The 19,188-nt window shown below is 42.2% G+C and overlaps 1 protein-coding gene across 1 annotated transcript in view; it reads left to right on the top strand.

Moving 5' to 3' along the window:
* Positions 1-8,207, top strand: part of ZC3H12C (zinc finger CCCH-type containing 12C) — a 44,932-nt gene extending 36,725 nt beyond the window's left edge. The window contains exons 3-6 of the mRNA XM_009335263.1: positions 456-595; positions 3,370-3,604; positions 4,522-4,628; positions 5,390-8,207. Coding sequence (XP_009333538.1) covers positions 456-595; positions 3,370-3,604; positions 4,522-4,628; positions 5,390-6,786 — 1,879 coding nt within the window. The 3' untranslated portion in view covers positions 6,787-8,207. The remainder of the gene's footprint in view (positions 1-455; positions 596-3,369; positions 3,605-4,521; positions 4,629-5,389) is intronic.
* The last annotated feature ends 10,981 nt before the right edge of the window (positions 8,208-19,188 follow it).

Below are 19,188 nucleotides of genomic sequence, written 5' to 3'. Positions count from 1 at the left end.
CACAGCTCCTGCAGTGGGGATCTGCTGTCTCTTCCCCTGCCGCCATGCACACCGGTGCTCCATCCTCATCTGCTGGCATTTCCTGAACATGGTGCACTCTTTGATGTTGGTATTTCAGGCCTCCTGCTTTCCCTCATCAAGTCTCCATGGTGCCTGTTATACCCCATACTTTTGGTTGGGCTATGAGGATTTTTAACACTCTCTACTTATATTTTTCCTTACTTGTCAAATCTGTGTACAGATGCTAAAAATGTTTGGCAAATTTAGTATACCTCTCCCACACCATTTTGCAAGTGATGGCAACGTTTGGGCAAGGCTCAGACTGACTCCCAGCTGCCTTTAGAAATCATGGCTCAAGTGAAGAACGTGGCTTTGAGATACGCGTTTCACTGTGCTCCGTTTACAGTCATAGAAAAGCAAAGTCATATAATAAGGAATTTTAATGTGTGTTTCAGCCACGGGAACAAAGAAGTATTTTCTTGTCGAGGAATCAAATTGGCTGTAGACTGGTTTTTGGAAAGAGGCCACAAGGATGTTACAGTGTTTGTGCCAGCATGGAGAAAAGAACAGTCGAGACCTGATGCTCTTATCACAGGTAAGCTCTGTTCCACCTTTGCTGGTTTGTTTGATGCTTTGCACAGCATGAGTGCTACTGCTCAAGACGATAATAGAAAGTATCTTTGGTGTAGTAACTTCATTGCGATCTTCAAGAAGGAAAAAGACAAAGCAATGCCCTCTCCAAGTCCGCCTTTTCTGCTCACCTGATAAATTTTCCATTAACGGTGCTACTTATTTCTTGAAGAATGTCATTACCATTTTGTAAATCTGTTACACCCATGTAGCATTGGCAGTGAAGAGGTTTGAAATTAGTGATTCACTGGGTGACCTTGCTTGTGGTGAGCAGATTCTGCCTGGCTGGCCTGTCTGCCAGTCACCTGCAGTGAATCATTGCCCGTGCTTGGGGTTACGGCAATTATCCTGACAGAAAGGGAACGGTTCCCCTTTTCATCGTTACTATTAACAAGTGAAATAGCTTTTGAAAATCTTAATTTTGAACCTGTTTATCTAAGAAAAAAAATTGGTGGAGGCATTTGTTTCTTGATCAAACTAATTGATTCTGTGTGAAGGCTGGAGAGTCGTCCTCCCTCTGCCCTAAAGTTGAAGCAGAGGAGAAAACCCTAGAATTTAGGAGGGAGGGGGGATTGGGTTTTTTTGGGGGTTTGCTGGGTTTTTTAAACATGGCTACCTTTAAAGGGGGGGAAGCTTTTGAGAGTAGTAGCTATGGCTTCTAAAAGAACATGGAAGCATGTTTTGATTACCATGTGCATTTTCAAATATGTGGAAAGATCTTCACAGCACTTCATTTCATTTGCTTGATTGCTAATAGAATATATCATGTTGCAAGAAAATGTTTGGAAAGCTGCTGTTTTCCCCTCATCACAGGCAGTGTGGAGCCTTTCTCTTGAAGCCTTTCTCTTTCACTATACTGGTGTTGGAGGTATGAGAAGAGTATTGGCTAAGTAATAAAGATTTGTCTATTTAGAAATAAATTGTGACATCTGCTAGAGCTGTGGATAGGGCTAGAAGCCCCAAAAGGAGTTTCAAGAAAGTAGCAAGACTTAGAATTGACTAGTTGTCTAGCAATGAAAAATCAGTTTGCCATGAGTCATCATGGACCCTAAAAATGGGAGGAAGATCAAAGAAGGTTATTGTATCTTCTGTAAAACAGAGGTTCTTCAGTTTTCTTATCAGGACGCAGGGAGCCTGTTTGCTATCAGTCTTGTGGAATACATTGTGCTGACACTCCATTTCCAGAGATATGCAGCCTGGAATTTTGAAAAAGTCTTAGATGACTAACATGGGGATGGTTCTAGATTGTCAGTATTTGTGAGAAGCTTCTTGGATTAAACAACAGCTGCATCTTTCGTATTATTACCTGCCAATCATCACATGGGAAATTTTTTTATTCTTTCTTAGTGAGGAAAAAAAATCACCTTCCATCACACTCTTATTCATCATTCACCACCTGGCTGGTGGGGGTGTGAATACAAAAGGTTGTATTTCATTTAAAATCTTGTGCTTTTTCTACTAAGCAGATAAATGCTTATATCAAATATATTGCTTATGTGTAATATTAATGCTGTATTTCTGCCTGTTGGAGTCCTTTTTTTCCTAGATGGAACATGTTCCCTGTAAAGTTTCTTGTGCTACAAAACAGTTGAGTTATTTGAGATCTAAACCATTATTAAGAGCCGTGACTCATATTCTCTGCGCAAGCATCTTCTGCCATTTTAGATGTTGCCTAGCTTTTTGGTTTTTTTTCTTTCATAGCTTGTCTGCTCTGAGGAGAGTAATAGCTAGGAGAATCAACACAAGGGGTATGTGCTTCAGTGCTAGGTGCACTGGTGCTACGTCCAGTATCTTAGTTCAGACCAACCTCCTTAGGCCATCTTTCAGAGCTCCTTGGGATCTCCAGGTCCCACACAGAGAAAGAGAAAATGCTTTCGGATAGGTGATTCACGGACTGTGTAGGACAAGAAGGAATTAAATAAAATGTTAAACACACTTATTTAGCAGGATTAAAGAGAAATCTGTTTGGATTTGCTAAGACTTTGTATATAAAACTGTAAACCCTTCAAGGAAAGAGATGTTCTGAACTATTACAGGAGGTAAAATAAAACAAACAAAAACCCCACACTTGGTCTTGGTTACAAGATGACGTTCGACATCTTTTTAGGGGATGCTGTTAACATTTGTGAAGAGCCTGAGTGTTTGTACAGAATGTGGGTTTTCTAGTCCTTGTGGGTACTAGTAGTAACCCCTTCTTTTGATGGGCAGAAACTTTTCTGAGGCAATCCCATTAATGCGAGCTACTGGAATTATTTCAAAAACTGTTTCTTGCTGGGTACCACAAATGGTCTGTCTTTACCAAGGAGCGCAGTTATGGGAAACCCTTGGCTGTACATGACCGTAGCCTGCCTATCTGCTGAAACATTCAGTAAGATTTAAGATTTTTCTTTTTCCCCCTCCTCAACCAGGGGAGTTTTTCACAGGCATTTTGATAAGTAATGTTTCTTTTAACCACAGCGACATTAACAAGGTTCCCTGTGTTGGTCTTAGAGAAATTGTGTGGAGCAGGAGGTTTTGATTTGTTTGGGGTTTTTTTTGAAAGTATTGCCAGTTGACTTCTGACTGTAACTTCAAATATCATATATCAGACACCTTCTGCTGGACTGTAACCATTTAAGACATGTTTAGTCCTAAATGCTTGGATTTTCTTCCTCAAATCTAATGTCTTCGGAGATTAAACAAACATCTTTTTCTTTTCTTTCTTTTTCTTTTTTAACTTTTGATTCTTATTCCTTGTAGATCAAGAAATCTTGCGTAAATTAGAGAAGGAGAAGATTCTTGTGTTCACACCATCCCGCCGAGTGCAAGGGAGAAGGGTGGTATGCTACGATGACCGATTTATAGTCAAGTTGGCCTTTGAGTCAGATGGCATCATTGTTTCTAATGATAACTACAGGGATCTAGCTAATGAAAAGCCTGAATGGAAGAAGTTCATAGATGAACGCTTGCTGATGTATTCATTTGTTAATGACAAGTAAGTCATTTTATCTTTATACATTCCACTAAAATAATTGAGGAAAGGACACTTTGAAGCCTTGTATTTCTTATCTTAAACCCAAATCATTAGGTACATGAAGGAAAACAGGAGGAATAGTCAATCATAGATTTGGTTTTCTGATTAAAAGTACTCGAACTCTGGTTTTTGCTAGAGCTTTTTTATAGCAATATCTTTATATCTTTTTGTGCTATTTTTCCCCTTTTGGTGTATGCCAATGTGTATGCTATATTTGGTGTATGCTATGGTACAATACTCCGATTCTCTTGATATACTGAGCCAGCATTTTTGAGTGCCTGTGGTTAGACTCCTAAATCCTAGAGTCATAGAAAAACCCATGCTGGAATGAACCTCAGCAGGTCTCTAGGTCAATTGTCTGCTTAATCTATGGTATCTTCATATCCCGACATACAGATCAACTGCAGTTACTACTGGTGGCTTCCTGTAGTGGGAGGGACTCAGTAGTCTGCCAAGCAGACACTTGTATTTGAGAGCCTAAATACTGATGCAAGAGTCCTAGACAATGAGCACAGTTTTGCAAAGTTAGTTGTGGTGTTTTAAGAAATCGCTGCCTGTATTGCTGCCCTTACTTTGGTTTAGGAATGGGTTGTGTGCAGCCCTGCTTTGCCACAGAGCAGTCAACTGAGCTAGACTGAAGGTGTCTGAAGCAGAATAGGGGTGTCCAGACAGTCTATTTCTATGACTTATCTCTTGGGCAGTACCTGCAGCTGAAAGGTGGCCCTTCAAAACAGCTCTTCAAAGTACCCAGGCTTAAAAATGTCAGCATGGCGGGTTATGGTGTAGGACATAGTCATGAAGTTCTTGGTCATTGCATGAAGAATATGAAAAGGCTTGTTTGCTTCCATAATACTTTTTTTTTTTTTTTTGCTTTATAGATTTATGCCTCCTGATGATCCTCTTGGCCGCCATGGTCCAAGTCTGGACAATTTTCTTAGGAAAAAGCCTATTGTGCCAGAACATAAGAAGCAACCATGTCCATACGGTAATTTGATTTAACTCATCAGTCTTCTGTACTGCTGGGACTGGGGACCAAGCTTCTGCTTTATTTTAACACTGCCAAAAATAAAAGCTTTTTAACAGAGGTTTTTACATTGTTGTCTTAGCCTGAGAATGGTTGAAATGCTGAGCTGATGGTGGAAACTGAAGTGATTTTTTTCATGTGCTAGTTAGAGAACATTTCTATCTACTAGTTGAACTAAAGGAGGAACTTTATTAATCATTTGTAGGAATAGATCCAAAACAGCACCTAAATTCCACAGGCTCCAGAAAGCCCTTTTCTAATGTGATTTGTTCATAAGACATCTAAGTTTTCTTCTAGAAAATTGGTGGAGCTGTCTGAAGTTTAGCTACTGAGCATCCCTACAGGCACACCACCGTCTTGACTGAGCTGAAACCTGCTGGTCTTATGACTCTGTGGGACTTCCCTATTAAGTTTTCTGCCTGTATATCTCCTTGGCCCAATACAGCAGGTGTGTACAGACACACTGATAGTGTCATGTTCAGCTCAAAGTGTGGCCGGTAGTGTTGGTCTGCATTCCTAGAGCACTAGCTGCAGAACACTACCACTGCCTCTTTTTCCCCACAGTACAGGAGAGGAGATCTTAGATCTTACCCTGTGTGGCACAAAACCATTTGCAAGACCTTTCAAATCATCAGTAAAACTTCAATGAGGGGCATTTCCATTGTTTAATGATCAACAGATTTTGGTTGAAGTTTTTTATCTGATTATGTTTGTCTTAATAGGGAAGAAATGTACCTATGGACACAAATGCAAATACTATCATCCAGAAAGAGGAAATCAGCCTCAGCGATCTGTAGCTGATGAACTTCGTGCCATGTCTAGAAGCACAGCTGCCAAAACTACAAGTGAAGGAGGACTGATAAAAAGCAATAGTGTTCCCTGTAGCACTAAAAATGATGGCACTTCCGAGCTGAAGCGTGCTGCTCCAAAGAGGCAATCGGATCCTAGTATAAGGACTCAAGTCTATCAAGACTTGGAGGAAAAGCTTCCCACCAAAAACAAATTGGAAACCAGGTCTGTACCTTCTTTAGTTAGTATACCAAGTTCCTCTGCTGCAAAACCCCAAAGTACTGCACCTTTAACTAACGGCCTTCCATCCGGAGTTCACTTCCCACCTCAGGATCAAAGACCACAGGGACAGTATCCTACAGTGATGATGGCAACCAAAAATCACGGAACGCCAATGCCTTATGACCAGTATCCAAAATGTGAGTCTCCTGTGGATGTAGGGTACTACTCTATGCTGAGTGCATATTCAAATCTAAGTATATCTGGTCCACGTAGTCCTGAAAGGCGCTTCTCCTTGGACACAGATTATAGGATTAGCTCTGTAGCTTCCGACTGCAGCAGCGAAGGGAGCGTTAGCTGTGGCAGTAGTGATTCCTACGTGGGTTACAGTGATCGCTCTTACATGAGTTCACCTGACCCACAGCTAGAGGAGAACTTGAAGTGCCAACATATGCACCCCCACGGCCGCCTTAACACTCAGCCCTTCCTACAGAGCTACCACGAGCCTCTCACACGAGTGCAAAGCTATAGTCACGAAGAACCAAAGCATCACCACAAACCTCCAATTCCATACATGGCTGTGCATCTACAGCATCCAACAGTCGGTGCTCGTTCTAGTTGTCCAAACGACTACTCTACATCTCAGAGTTCGTCACATTCAAAGACCATGCATCTGGGGAGAGCCCTCGTGTCCACAAGAATAGACAGCATTTCAGACTCGCGTTTATATGATAATTCTCCATTAAGACACAGAAAGCCTTATTCTGGCCAAGATGGGCTTGGAAGTTGGGATAGGCAGAGTTACGGGATGGATGCATATGGCTACCGCCAGACCTACTCCTTGCCGAGTAACCCCACACAGCCATGTTATGAGCAGTTTGCCTTCCAAAGCTTACCTGAACAGCAGGACCAGACCTGGCGCGTACCTTACTGTGGAATCCCTCAAGACCCTCCAAGGCACCAAGACACCCGGGAGAAGGTTTACATTAACCTCTGCAACATCTTCCCCCCCGATCTTGTGAGGATCGTTATGAAGAAGAACCCTCACGTGACAGACGCTCAGCAGCTCGCTGCAGCCATCTTAGTCGAAAAATCTCAGCTAGGTTATTGAGAGATGATGCATCTTTGTGGTGTCTAGTAGTTTTCAGCTCAGCTCTAATGCTGAGGGAGGTTTGCTACAATAGCATTTGGGATCTCCTTCTCAGCAAGGAGGTTATATAGTAATCCGTTATGTGAAATACTGTATCATGGAGTCTGTATGTATAGCCCCATGCATCGGAAGTACCAGATACGTTTTGTGTTCTAGTTTGAAAATTTTTAAATGGCTATTTTCACAGCTGGAGAATGTTCCAGTTTAAATTAATATATATATATATAAAAAAAAAATCTGTGGTCTCTGGTTATAATCTTTGGTGCATCAGGGGTTTATATGCAGCACTTTCTACCCTTGTTACATGTTGTTGGGATTTTTGTTTTCATTTTTTAACTTGCTGGATGTTTGTCCTTGGGCTGCGTGTTATTAAAACAACCTGCAGAAAGAGGATTTTGCTACTTCTGGCAGGCAATTTTCAAGCCAAGTTTTTGAACTTTTTACAACACCATGAGTATGTATGTTTGTCTGTTTGTTTTTGTGAGCTTTTTTGTGCTATATCATCTATTTATAGGAAACAAAGATTTACTACAGCACTGACTTCATTTTTTTTAAACAAATAATTAAGTTACCAGTTAACAGTGAAATGGGTAACAATATATTGGTAATTTATAGTATGGCACTTTTCATTGCTTTCTTTGTTTTGTTTAAATAGTTACATGTTTTGTTGATGCAGTCAATTAGTAAGATCAGATGCAATCAGAGGGGAAAAAAATATTTTATATTTTTTTTTACTAATTTATGGATAAGGTAAAAGCCTTATTGCCTGATTTTCAAAGGTGCTGAGAATTTGCAGCCCCCTTTGAACCTAACAGAAGCTGCAAACACTCAGAACCTCCCCAAACCAGGCCACCCTGTTTCAGTTCCCGTGTGTTGTTACCCAGCTCTGTGTATTTCTGGTCAGTAGAAGGGGGCCTGGAACAGTAGGGTCCCGTTTAGTTGGTTTATGTGTTTTTTCTTTGTATTGCTGCACAAGTGTACTGGATAAAATACGCTTTTCATAAAATATTTACCTGTTTTTAAATGAATCTAATTATCTCAATGCAAGTTTTGTATTTAAGATACTGTTTGATTTTTCTTGCTATTTATCAAGGCTGGCCTGAAAAGGTTTTGTGTGTTGAGGATATGCAACGTTTATTAACTGCACTATGGTAATGATATTGTAGCTCAAAATAATAACAAACTTTTTTTTTTCCTTTCTGTTTCAGTTGGGGAGGGGAGGGTTGCAGGGAGAGAAGATACCGTACGTGTTCCTGAAGTTAGTTTTTGGCCTGTGGCATTGTGTAGGCCTGATTCATGTCACAAATAGTGTTGTTTTAGAAACAGACAAACCAAGTCTGTTTTAGTATTAGTAAGGGATATTTCTGGTTTTAAGTCATGGGTTTTACTAGCACCTCGTAAGCTTTTATATATATATATATATATATAAAATTAGAAATAGATTTTGCAATTGATGTCAGATGTACTTACATGACGTAGTCAGTTGCCGACAGTTTTAGGTTTCCATCCATTGTAATGATGTTCAGTGTTAAAAAAAAAATCACTAGTTTACACTATTACTGCTGATAATTTTGGTACACTTGCTGGAATTTAAAGTAAGGCCCTGAAGAACCAGAAAGTACCTTTTACTGTTGATACAAATTGTATCTTTTTAACTGAGAACTATTTTGATTTGTAGATTTAGTAGAAACACAAATGTATAACTATAACTAGTCTTTTGGGCAACATTTTATCCCTTATTTAAAAATTAGAGATTTCAGACATAGAATAGACTTAGGCAAGTAAAAGTAGATATTTATTTAGGCGTCTGTCTCAATTTCACGTATTAAAAAGAAAAAAGAAACTATTGGCATCTTCTTCCTTCTAAAATCTTTGTAGTGGGAACTCACTAAAATAAAGGTAAAATGCTGCCTAAAAATTATGTCCAAGCACCTTTGAATACGAAGACGTTTTCACTACTTGTGCGACACCGTGTGTTGCAGCGAGTAGGGTTTGGGTATACAGTAAATGCTTCTAAAGAGCATTGTGCTTATAGACGTATCCAATAATCTGAACCATGTTCAGCAAACCAATTCAGGACGTAGTGCTCATGCAGCTTCCACTGCTGATGTGCTGCGGGATCTGCCGTCGCCTGTCCCTGCGGTGATACCGGAGGGGCTCTACGCCCTCTGTCCTGCGTTGTCTGTTTAGGGAGAGGACCTCTTCACCTGTGGCAACAGTTTTTCCCTGGATTTGGTTGGTCGCCATCCGTAGAGCATGTTTTAATGTAGAGATCGATGCAGCGCTGACGCTGAGGTTTGGACTGGGAAATGGGTCTCATCTTAGTTGTACGCTAAGATTTTTTTAAATTGAATTACACTTAAGTACTACACCATAGTGTAGATGCAGCTGTTTTAATAATGCAATTATTATATTTGTGTTTTTAATGGGTTTCTACATTTATTTTTTATGTAGGAATGTACTTCTGCCAAAAGTTGGATTCCTTTAAGCATGAACAGAAACCTGTGTATGTAATAGAGGCGTTTCGTCTTTTTCCCTATCACATGAGCATCAGAATGCTTCCTACTACCTACATGTAGCAGTCTGGCCTAGAGTGTTGGATCAGCAGGCTTAGCCACGTTGTAAAACAGCACGAGGAGATGCATGGGACTGTGTGCTGCAGCACCCAGACCTGGGTTATCAGTACTGATTGCCTCTGCGTATGTTTAATGCAGTATTGAATCCTTGGAAGTGTGTTGATTGCGAGAGAATTCTTGTAATAGGTTCTGTGCTTTGTACTCAAGCACTGAAAATGCTTTAAAAGTATAAGAACAGGAGTAATTTGGTGGTTTTTAATGTTGTGCAATGATGTGCTAGTTCCCCTTAGACTCTCTTATGTTGGGTAAAGCAAATTTACCGTGGACAAAATATTGGCCTTCATCTTTCCTTTGTTTTTGCTGTGATAACAGAGAGAATGTGAACTCCTCCACGATGAAGAGATCAGTCTATATATTTAGCAGTCTGTAGGGAGGACACTAGTAATAAACATGAACGCAATGATACTGGTCAAATACTACATTTGTCAATGTAATTGTGTTGATGCAAATAACTGAACTGTAACATCCCGTGTTACTTAAACAGGCAAGGTAGTTCAGTGATACTGTCTTTGCCCCAGCTGAGCGCTAGAATTGCAGTGAAGGATTAAGTACCTTCGAGTTAGGCCTGTCCCACCGCTAAGAAGAGGGCAACACTTTCCCCTATCTTCAGTACTTGAGAGTTGTTTTGATACTTAGCAGAAACTCCATATTTTTAGGTACAATCCCAACCTCTTATAGCTACATCAATAATAGTATATAGATACACAGTATTTTGAATGCACATTTACAGTAGACATGTGCCCACAACTGTTTTGTATACAACAATGTGTTGCCAATATTTAGAGTTTTTAAATATGTCCCATGGATACCTAACTTTGAGCTAAATATGCCCAGGCTATGACGGTATTAATCGCTTTGTTGTCTTTCTGGTTTTTTAAATGTGTGTGTGCGTAGGTATATATGTGTATACACACACACTCACATATACTTGGCAAGTGGGTTTAAGACTGCTGCTAATAGTCGGAGGTAAGATCATATCTTTTCAGATGTCCCATGTTCTTTGGTTTGTCTGAATTGTAGCTTGGTCCTCCACTGCGAAATAGGTCTGGGGAGAGCCAAAAGCCTGATGTGTTCTGTGACACCCCAAAAAGAAGGCCTGCCAGCCTGGTGAAGCCCTTCAAGGGGACTTTTGCAGCCTTGGAGTATGTGGACTGTTGCTGAGCTGTTGATGATCTTCTGCTGTCAAAGTCTTAGCTAATGGTGAACACTTTTCCAAAAATATCAAAGCTATCGGTGTAAACCAGAGTACCTCACTTGGAACGGAAAGCTGGGGGCGTTTGCCCCAGCACGGTGAGCGCCGGAGGACTAAATGCCTTGGGTGAGAGATACCGCAGCATCTTGCTGCAGTAAGAGACTACCAAAACATTTATCAGTTTTATCAGTTGATGGTTTGACCAAGGTCTTGTCGATGTGTAAAGCTTGAAAAATGAGACACAATGCTTTCATACTCTCTGGAGCATTTAGAGAAATACCCAACTGACTTTTCATTGCTACTGAAAATATAAAATATTGTGCAATTAAAGAGACCATTTTTTAAAATAAAAATAATTTAGAAATTATTTATTTTGATTTCCAGTGTGACTCTTGCTAATTTATTCCTTGCATTATAAGGCCGTGGTGGAGTGCCGTTTATATTTTTTATTTATCATAGGAACTAAAACTGCTGAGAAGAAAAAACAATAGATTTAAACTTAAAACAAAACTCTATGGCCTTGTTTTGTTTTTTATAAAAGGGCTGAGGTTTTATAAATGTCAAATCATGCGTTTTATATACTTTGTAAATTTTAGAGAAGTGTAGTTTAAGAATTTTGTTCAAATTAAATATGTATGTGCACATTGTTTAGACTAACCATGTAACTAATCCTAAAATCGTCTGTGTTAAATGATTGTTCCAGCTAACCTTTTGCTAGGTAACACGAGAGATGTTCAGACTTCATCTTTAGATGTTCTAGAATACATTTCGTATACCTTAAGGTTTCATCAGAAACTGGTGCTCTAGTCACCTAATCACACGTGAAATGTCTGTTTGCATGTGAATCATCCTACTGTATGCTGTGTTTTCCTCGCAGTGCATTACGAGGTGATACGCTGGTACACGTGAAGTACGCAGTAGATGTTTATAAAGAGTAATAAACATGAACGCAATGATACTGGTCAAATACTACATTTGTCAATGTAATTGTGTTGATGCAAATAACTGAACTGTAACATCCCGTGTTACTTAAACAGGCAAGGTAGTTCAGTGATACTGTCTTTGCCCCAGCTGAGCGCTAGAATTGCAGTGAAGGATTAAGTACCTTCGAGTTAGGCCTGTCCCACCGCTAAGAAGAGGGCAACACTTTCCCCTATCTTCAGTACTTGAGAGTTGTTTTGATACTTAGCAGAAACTCCATATTTTTAGGTACAATCCCAACCTCTTATAGCTACATCAATAATAGTATATAGATACACAGTATTTTGAATGCACATTTACAGTAGACATGTGCCCACAACTGTTTTGTATACAACAATGTGTTGCCAATATTTAGAGTTTTTAAATATGTCCCATGGATACCTAACTTTGAGCTAAATATGCCCAGGCTATGACGGTATTAATCGCTTTGTTGTCTTTCTGGTTTTTTAAATGTGTGTGTGCGTAGGTATATATGCGTATACACACACACTCACATATACTTGGCAAGTGGGTTTAAGACTGCTGCTAATAGTCGGAGGTAAGATCATATCTTTTCAGATGTCCCATGTTCTTTGGTTTGTCTGAATTGTAGCTTGGTCCTCCACTGCAAAATAGGTCTGGGGAGAGCCAAAAGCCTGATGTGTTCTGTGACACCCCAAAAAGAAGGCCTGCCAGCCTGGTGAAGCCCTTCAAGGGGACTTTTGCAGCCTTGGAGTATGTGGACTGTTGTTGAGCTGTTGATGATCTTCTGCTGTCAAAGTCTTAGCTAATGGTGAACACTTTTCCAAAAATATCAAAGCTATCGGTGTAAACCAGAGTACCTCACTTGGAACGGAAAGCTGGGGGCGTTTGCCCCAGCACGGTGAGCGCCGGAGGACTAAATGCCTTGGGTGAGAGATACCGCAGCATCTTGCTGCAGTAAGAGACTACCAAAACATTTATCAGTTTTATCAGTTGATGGTTTGACCAAGGTCTTGTCGATGTGTAAAGCTTGAAAAATGAGACACAATGCTTTCATACTCTCTGGAGCATTTAGTCTCTGGAGCATTTAGAGAAATTCCCAACTGACCTTTCATTGCTACTGTAAATATAAAATACTGTGCAATTAAAGAGACCATTTTTTAAAATAAAAATAATTTAGAAATTATTTATTTTGATTTCCAGTGTGACTCTTGCTAATTTATTCCTTGCATTATAAGGCCGTGGTGGAGTGCCGTTTATATTTTTTATTTATCATAGGAACTAAAACTGCTGAGAAGAAAAAACAATAGATTTAAACTTAAAACAAAACTCTATGGCCTTGTTTTGTTTTTTATAAAAGGGCTGAGGTTTTATAAATGTCAAATCATGCGTTTTATATACTTTGTAAATTTTAGAGAAGTGTAGTTTAAGAATTTTGTTCAAATTAAATATGTATGTGCACATTGTTTAGACTAACCATGTAACTAATCCTAAAATCGTCTGTGTTAAATGATTGTTCCAGCTAACCTTTTGCTAGGTAACACGAGAGATGTTCAGACTTCATCTTTAGATGTTCTAGAATACATTTCGTATACCTTAAGGTTTCATCAGAAACTGGTGCTCAACTCACCTAATCACACGTGAAATGTCTGTTTGCATGTGAATCATCCTACTGTATGCTGTGTTTTCCTCGCAGTGCATTACGAGGTGATACGCTGGTACACGTGAAGTACGCAGTAGATGTTTATAAAGGCGCTATCAAATACAGTATGTTGTTCATAGTTAAGAGTATGCTTTAAATAATTTTCCAGCTTCCATTTTCAGGTCTTAAAGGGTTGATCATAACTTGTGCTTGAAGTGTTTATTACTGTCTACCCTTTAACCTAAATGATTGCAATAGTTCCTTTGACCTGAATGATTGCAATAGTTCTCGTCCCCTCTCTTAGACTTAATAGCCATTCGAGAGCCCAGTCTCCTGAAAGCTTACACATATGCCCGACTTGAGCACAAGTACTTGCCTGGGCCGATTTTAGTAGCGTTAGAGGAGTAAAACTGGCATGCGTGTAAGTGCGGGAGGGCTGGGGGCCTTGAGGAGCACAGCTGGAGCACAGCTGGGGAACCGCCTGCTCCCAGAAAGAGGTGAGATCTCGCTGGTGCTGGCAGGTCGTTCAGCCAGGATTGCACTTTGCGGTTGTTGGGAACATCTACAAACCAAACCTACTTAGATGTTTAAGCGCGTCCATCCTCAGTGTTTCAAAGATGTAACAATCTACTCTTCACCTTGTAAAACAAAACCTCTCTGCTTCTTGTAAACCAACTTTTTCTTTTGGTTTCAGATGAAGTCTAATTTACTAAGTTAGGTTGGCTGGTTGGTTACTTTTTATTTATCTGAATGACATTCTTAATGAAACTGATATTTAAAAACTGTTTTACCAGCATATTACAGAACATCCTGCAAGGAAACAGAATTGCAGATACAGCAGCAATAATTGTGTTTTGTCGTTCTTTTTCCCCTCGTTATCTCTGTACTTGTGTTGAGTAGGTGAGATTTTAATACTGTCCTGAAGTCTGTTCCAGCAAAAACATTAGTTAAAAAAAACGTTTGGACTACTTGATAAAGCAATTGTCAAACTGGCTCTTCGTTCCTTCACTGGTTGTTCTGTATTATTTCTGTGATGTGACTATACACATCTTAAAACCACCTTCTAAACCATACAAAAAAACATGTACGTGGATACTGGTTTTAGAGAAAAAAATAAAGATTCGTTTTCCTCATTGATGGGCTGTTTTTGTTTCATAAAAAAAAAAAAATCTCGAGAGCAGCATAGAAGGCAGCAGTGAGTTTTAGACAGCTTTGTGTTCCTACCTGCACAACAAAACTGCTCACTTTGAGTAAATTTAAACAGAGAGTTTCAAACATAAAAAATTACTATAGATGATCAGTTCATTTTTAATGCAGTAATTCATACCTAGTAGGTGCTTTCCCCTCATTTCGCTTACTGAAACGACTAAAACTCTGGGGTTAAGTAGCAATGTCAGTCATTTAGTAGTAGAATTTGGATGGAAACTTTGTGCCAGTGGACCTGGTCTCCTTTCAAGTACTGCTACACATCTATTCATCTTTCATTGCGTAATTATTAGTGGCCTAGCTCAGACTATTGTGGGGTAAATAGAATAGAATTTAGAATAGTTATTTGATGAATGCAAAGATAAAACAAGCTGCTATAAGCTGTGAAAAAATGACTATTCAAAATACATGGAGCTGTTGAATTGTTTTTTTGCCAAATTGCATTGCCTGCCTGGCTAGGGTCCACATGCCAAACTTGCTGGGACCCCTTTTCCTTGCCTCTCCAGCCCTACGTGCAGGCACAGGAGCAGCTTGCCAGCCCTGCAACAAGGAGCGAAGCAGGGTGGTACGAATGCAAATGGAATGAGCAGTTGGCCTAAAAAAAAACCCGTAGTGTTGCCCTTCATCAGTTCTGACCACTGGTAATTTGCTAATGCAAATGTTTTGCACAGCTGTGAACATCTGTTTTGCTGTATCCAGCCTGAGCATATGATACAACTGTGCCTCCTTTCAGGGCAAAGGGAGGCACTGGAGTGAAACGTAAAGGTCCCTCCCCAGCAGCTGGGTGGAAATACTACAGCGATGTACCTCTGGGGATGCTGATCTCAAAACTCATCATGGTGTGCATTGACCATGACTGATCACATTGGCAGCGGAGCAGAGGAGTGATTGATAGGAAGCTGCGCGTGTGTAATATGAGGGGCGGGAAGCGCTTCCCCAGCTCGCGGGGCAAGGTGGTCCCATCCCAGGAACTACCCGTGCTGCCCGCGCCACCGCTGATAACGCTGCTGGGCTTCAGGTTCTGGTTCTTTGGCAAGCTCTGGTGTGAGGCTGCTTGGTCTCTAGCATACCATTTTGTGCTTGCATTGCATTTTTCTGATCTGCTGGACTCTAAGCACCTCTGTTGCCTTGTTGTCTGAAGTCAGGCTGGGGTATGCTGGGGCATTGCTGGCCCAGGTGCTCCCATCGCCTTCAGCTCAGCTGAGCCTTCACACTCGCCGCGTGGAAATATGTCATTTTTTTCTGAAGTGCTCTTTGAATTGCCATAGCTACTTTTCAGTAAATCAATGCTTGGAGCTTAAGCAAAGAGCATGTATGTAAACAGAGAGAGGGCTCGGGGTGGATGATCTCGTCTCCAGCAAGAAGAGATAGATCGATGACCTGAGGTGAGGTTTCCTTTGCTGCTGATCTGCTCAGCGCTGTCGGTTTCTTTGGCCAGCTGCTTAAAAATCTCTCTCTAAAGCATTTGCGTTGTGTCTCCGCATGATAGATCCAGAAATCTTCTATTTGCAGTAGATGAGGAAATTAAATAGCATCTTCTGCACACTTTCCCTTATGCTTTTTAAAATAGTATCATGTTATTCACCTGGCAAGAAAATGCAATTTTGGAGGGCAGAGGCTCCATCCCCCAAAGCACAAGTAAAGGACAGACCCACTTTATGGCCTCAGAGGTGCAAATCACTTCTGCTGTATTTATCAGACTGAGCAGAGGTGTCTGAAGACCCCACACACATGCCTCTGTGGGCCCCGTCCTGCTCTGCTTCACCTGCAGCCTCCACCCAGACGAGTTAAGGAGAAGACAGGTTGCTTTTCCTGCAAGTTGCTGGTCCCTCAAAGGCACTGCTTAAGGCAAGGGAAGAGAAAAACCCATTTCACCCATTTCAGTTGCAGAAGCAAACTGCAGATGGGAGATATGTTGAAGCTGAGCTGCTCCAAAGCTGAAAGCTGTAAATCCAGAGAGCTGAGGAGCAGAAGGTAGGGTTGGGCGGGTGCCCGCAGCCTGACCATGACCATCGGCTTGCTGGCCCCGCAAAGAGCAAGAGGTAACAGGGCCTAGAGCACGTCCTGAGCCCTCACCAGGCTTGGGTCGTAAGCCCAGTACAAGATCTAATGAGCAGGTTATAACTTTTCTGTTACGTTGTTGTTTAGCACACTGAAGTTACTTATTTTCTAAAAAATAGTTGCCGCTTCCGCGGCTGCGCTGCTTACTTCCCTGTTTGACTCTCGACCACAGGATGCTCCAGCTCTTGCTCTTGAGCTGTGGGATGGTACCTGCTGGGGGATGCTGGATGAGCATCACGGTCTTCTCTCCTGTGAGGGGGCCAAGCACCCCCAAAGTGCAACTTCCAGCCAGCTTTCAGCCGCAAGTGCCCTAAAAATTGCTTAATTACTGAATCATTGCTCATGTCTATGGTTGTGATGCTGCATTCAGCCCACTGCAGCATGTGGAAGTAAAGATCCACCCACTCTGTTCCATCCAGTATGCTCATCAGTGGCAGTGTTAAAACACTGAGGGAAGTGCAGTGGAAGTGCTGCCGCTGATCTTGACCGAGGGATTGCTTTAAACATCAGTTTAAACTGTTACAGCTGTAACTGGTCTCTTCAGTGAGACCTCACAGCCACTACCAGAGTCGTGCTCATGCCTCATTTTTTGAGGAAACCAGTATATTGGATAATTCAGAGAAGTTGCAAAGCTGTGTGATTTGGCATGTCCCTGGACACGCTGGTTTCTTCATAGGTGGCTTGCTGGCACAGGCTGGATTTCATTTTATGAGATTGCTTCCAGAATGCCAAATCCAGCCTTTTTTTGCTCTAGACACTGTGAGCTGCTGGTGCTTGTGTAATCTGGTTTGGTCTCTTTGGATGGCAAGCTGCACCAGTGCCTGAGGCCTCTCCTCCATAGCTCTGATTTCTCCCTTGGGCTGATCAAGGAAAGTGAATTTCCCCAATTCAGTCGAGTCTTTAGGTCCCATGAGGCTCTGCTTGCCTGCATCATGCAAGGTAGGCTTGGAGAGCCTGTTACAAATTTCTCTTGTGATGGCTTTAGCAAGAGCCCACGTGAGCCTGACAGGCATCACAGCGGCTCCTAATGCAGGTTGAAGTGTTGTTACGTTGGAGATGAAGGGTCTCTGTCAGTCATCCTGGAGCTGAAACCTGAACTAGACAACCTGCACGACCTTGTCCAGAGGAGCTACAAGGGAAGCTGTTGTACAACCACACAGGGGTGCTCCTTGCGAGGCCACTTCCAAGCAGGAGAAAGCATCGCTTTGGCTGCTCTGGGCAGCATCTTCCAGCCTTACAGGATCTTTGAGCTCATTCTGTGCTGAAGAAATGTGTGAGATTTTCTGCTCCAGTGCACGAACTGTCTCCTTTGCTCCAAAAGTTTGCTGTGACTGTAGAGAAAAGCTGGCAAGGAACTGGGCACATTAGGAGCACAGGCATTAAATGCCACCTTCATCCTGCTCTTCAGCCTAATGGCAGACGAACTCTGTTCAGTAGCCCCAGGACCCACTCCCGAGACCCCCAGCGTGGCAGAAGCAGCAACGTGTTGAAAATAAATTATTGAAATATCCTCCACCGATCAAGTTTGTTGCACACCCTGTTCTGTTGTGCCTTCTCAATCACATGACAGGCTCCCAGGGTCCTACAGCCACCACCAGGAAGGAGCGTTGCGTTTCTCTGCCTATCCCTGGGAACATATCCGACCCCACGAGCCTCTCCAAGGAGAGCTTGGGAAAAGCTCCAGGCTGAGGAGGACCTGCCTAAAACCAGCTTGTAGGAGACCCAGGATACCAGTCCTCACGGGAGTCCCGCAGGGCAGGACCAGGGAGTGGGTTGAGGAGCAGGGGTGCCCCTCTCCCACCATGGCCAACAGCCAGGTGCTAGGACATACACGTGAGCACCCTGCAGTAGGTGTGTTCCTGGTGTCCCTCTGTTTAATGGCCTCCACAGAAAGGGTTGGGCTTTTTTCTTCTTCTCCCCCCCCTCCCCAGCTGAACTTACCAAGAGCAGCAGGTAGGTACGACAGAAATTAAACACCGCTACTAACTTAAATGAGGTGGGTGAAGTCTAAGCAAGAGGAGAGTCGGGGATAAGGAGCTGGCAATAGGCCTTCAACCAGGCAGCTCCCTTATGTTGGCCGGGTTTGCCTTACAGAGATCCTCAATTGTGCCCTGGAACTGCGGTGGTGGATGCAGTGACCCGACACTCCACTCTGAAAAGGGGAAAACTGCACTGGGGTCTTGCCAGGGGTGCTTGGGAGGCACAGAGAAGGAATTTGGTTTTCATCCACCTATACAAAGTTTTCAGGCACACACAAACTTGGACTTAATTTATATTTTGCCATTTTCAGAAATAGGAATGCTTTTTTTTTTTCTTCTTCCTTGGGGGGAAAAAAAATGAACTGACTTCAGTAGCAAAACTCCCCTTCTCAGGCAGTGTTTTCCTACCTGCTCCCCCGCTGCAGCCATCTCACAGCTCATGGCAGCACCTCTTGCTGCTCCAGCAGTTGCCGGTGACTCTGGGATGAGCCACATATTTGCAGACTGGCTGTAAGCACCCCTGCTGGGGCTCGGCCCCAGTTAAATGGGCTTCGGGGGTGCAGACCACAGCGACCCTCAGCCCTACCCTGCCCCCAGCATTTGAGGGGCTGAGGCTCTGCCCTGGTCTCGTCACAGTCACCATGGCCGAGGAGAGGCAGATGCTCAGGGAACTGCAGAGAGGGATGATGTTATGTTTGTTTATTG

Source organism: Pygoscelis adeliae, unplaced genomic scaffold, assembly GCF_000699105.1.
Source record: "Pygoscelis adeliae isolate BGI_AS28 unplaced genomic scaffold, ASM69910v1 Scaffold142, whole genome shotgun sequence".
Taxonomy (NCBI): domain Eukaryota; kingdom Metazoa; phylum Chordata; class Aves; order Sphenisciformes; family Spheniscidae; genus Pygoscelis; species Pygoscelis adeliae.
This window is presented reverse-complemented; position numbering and strand designations above follow the sequence as displayed.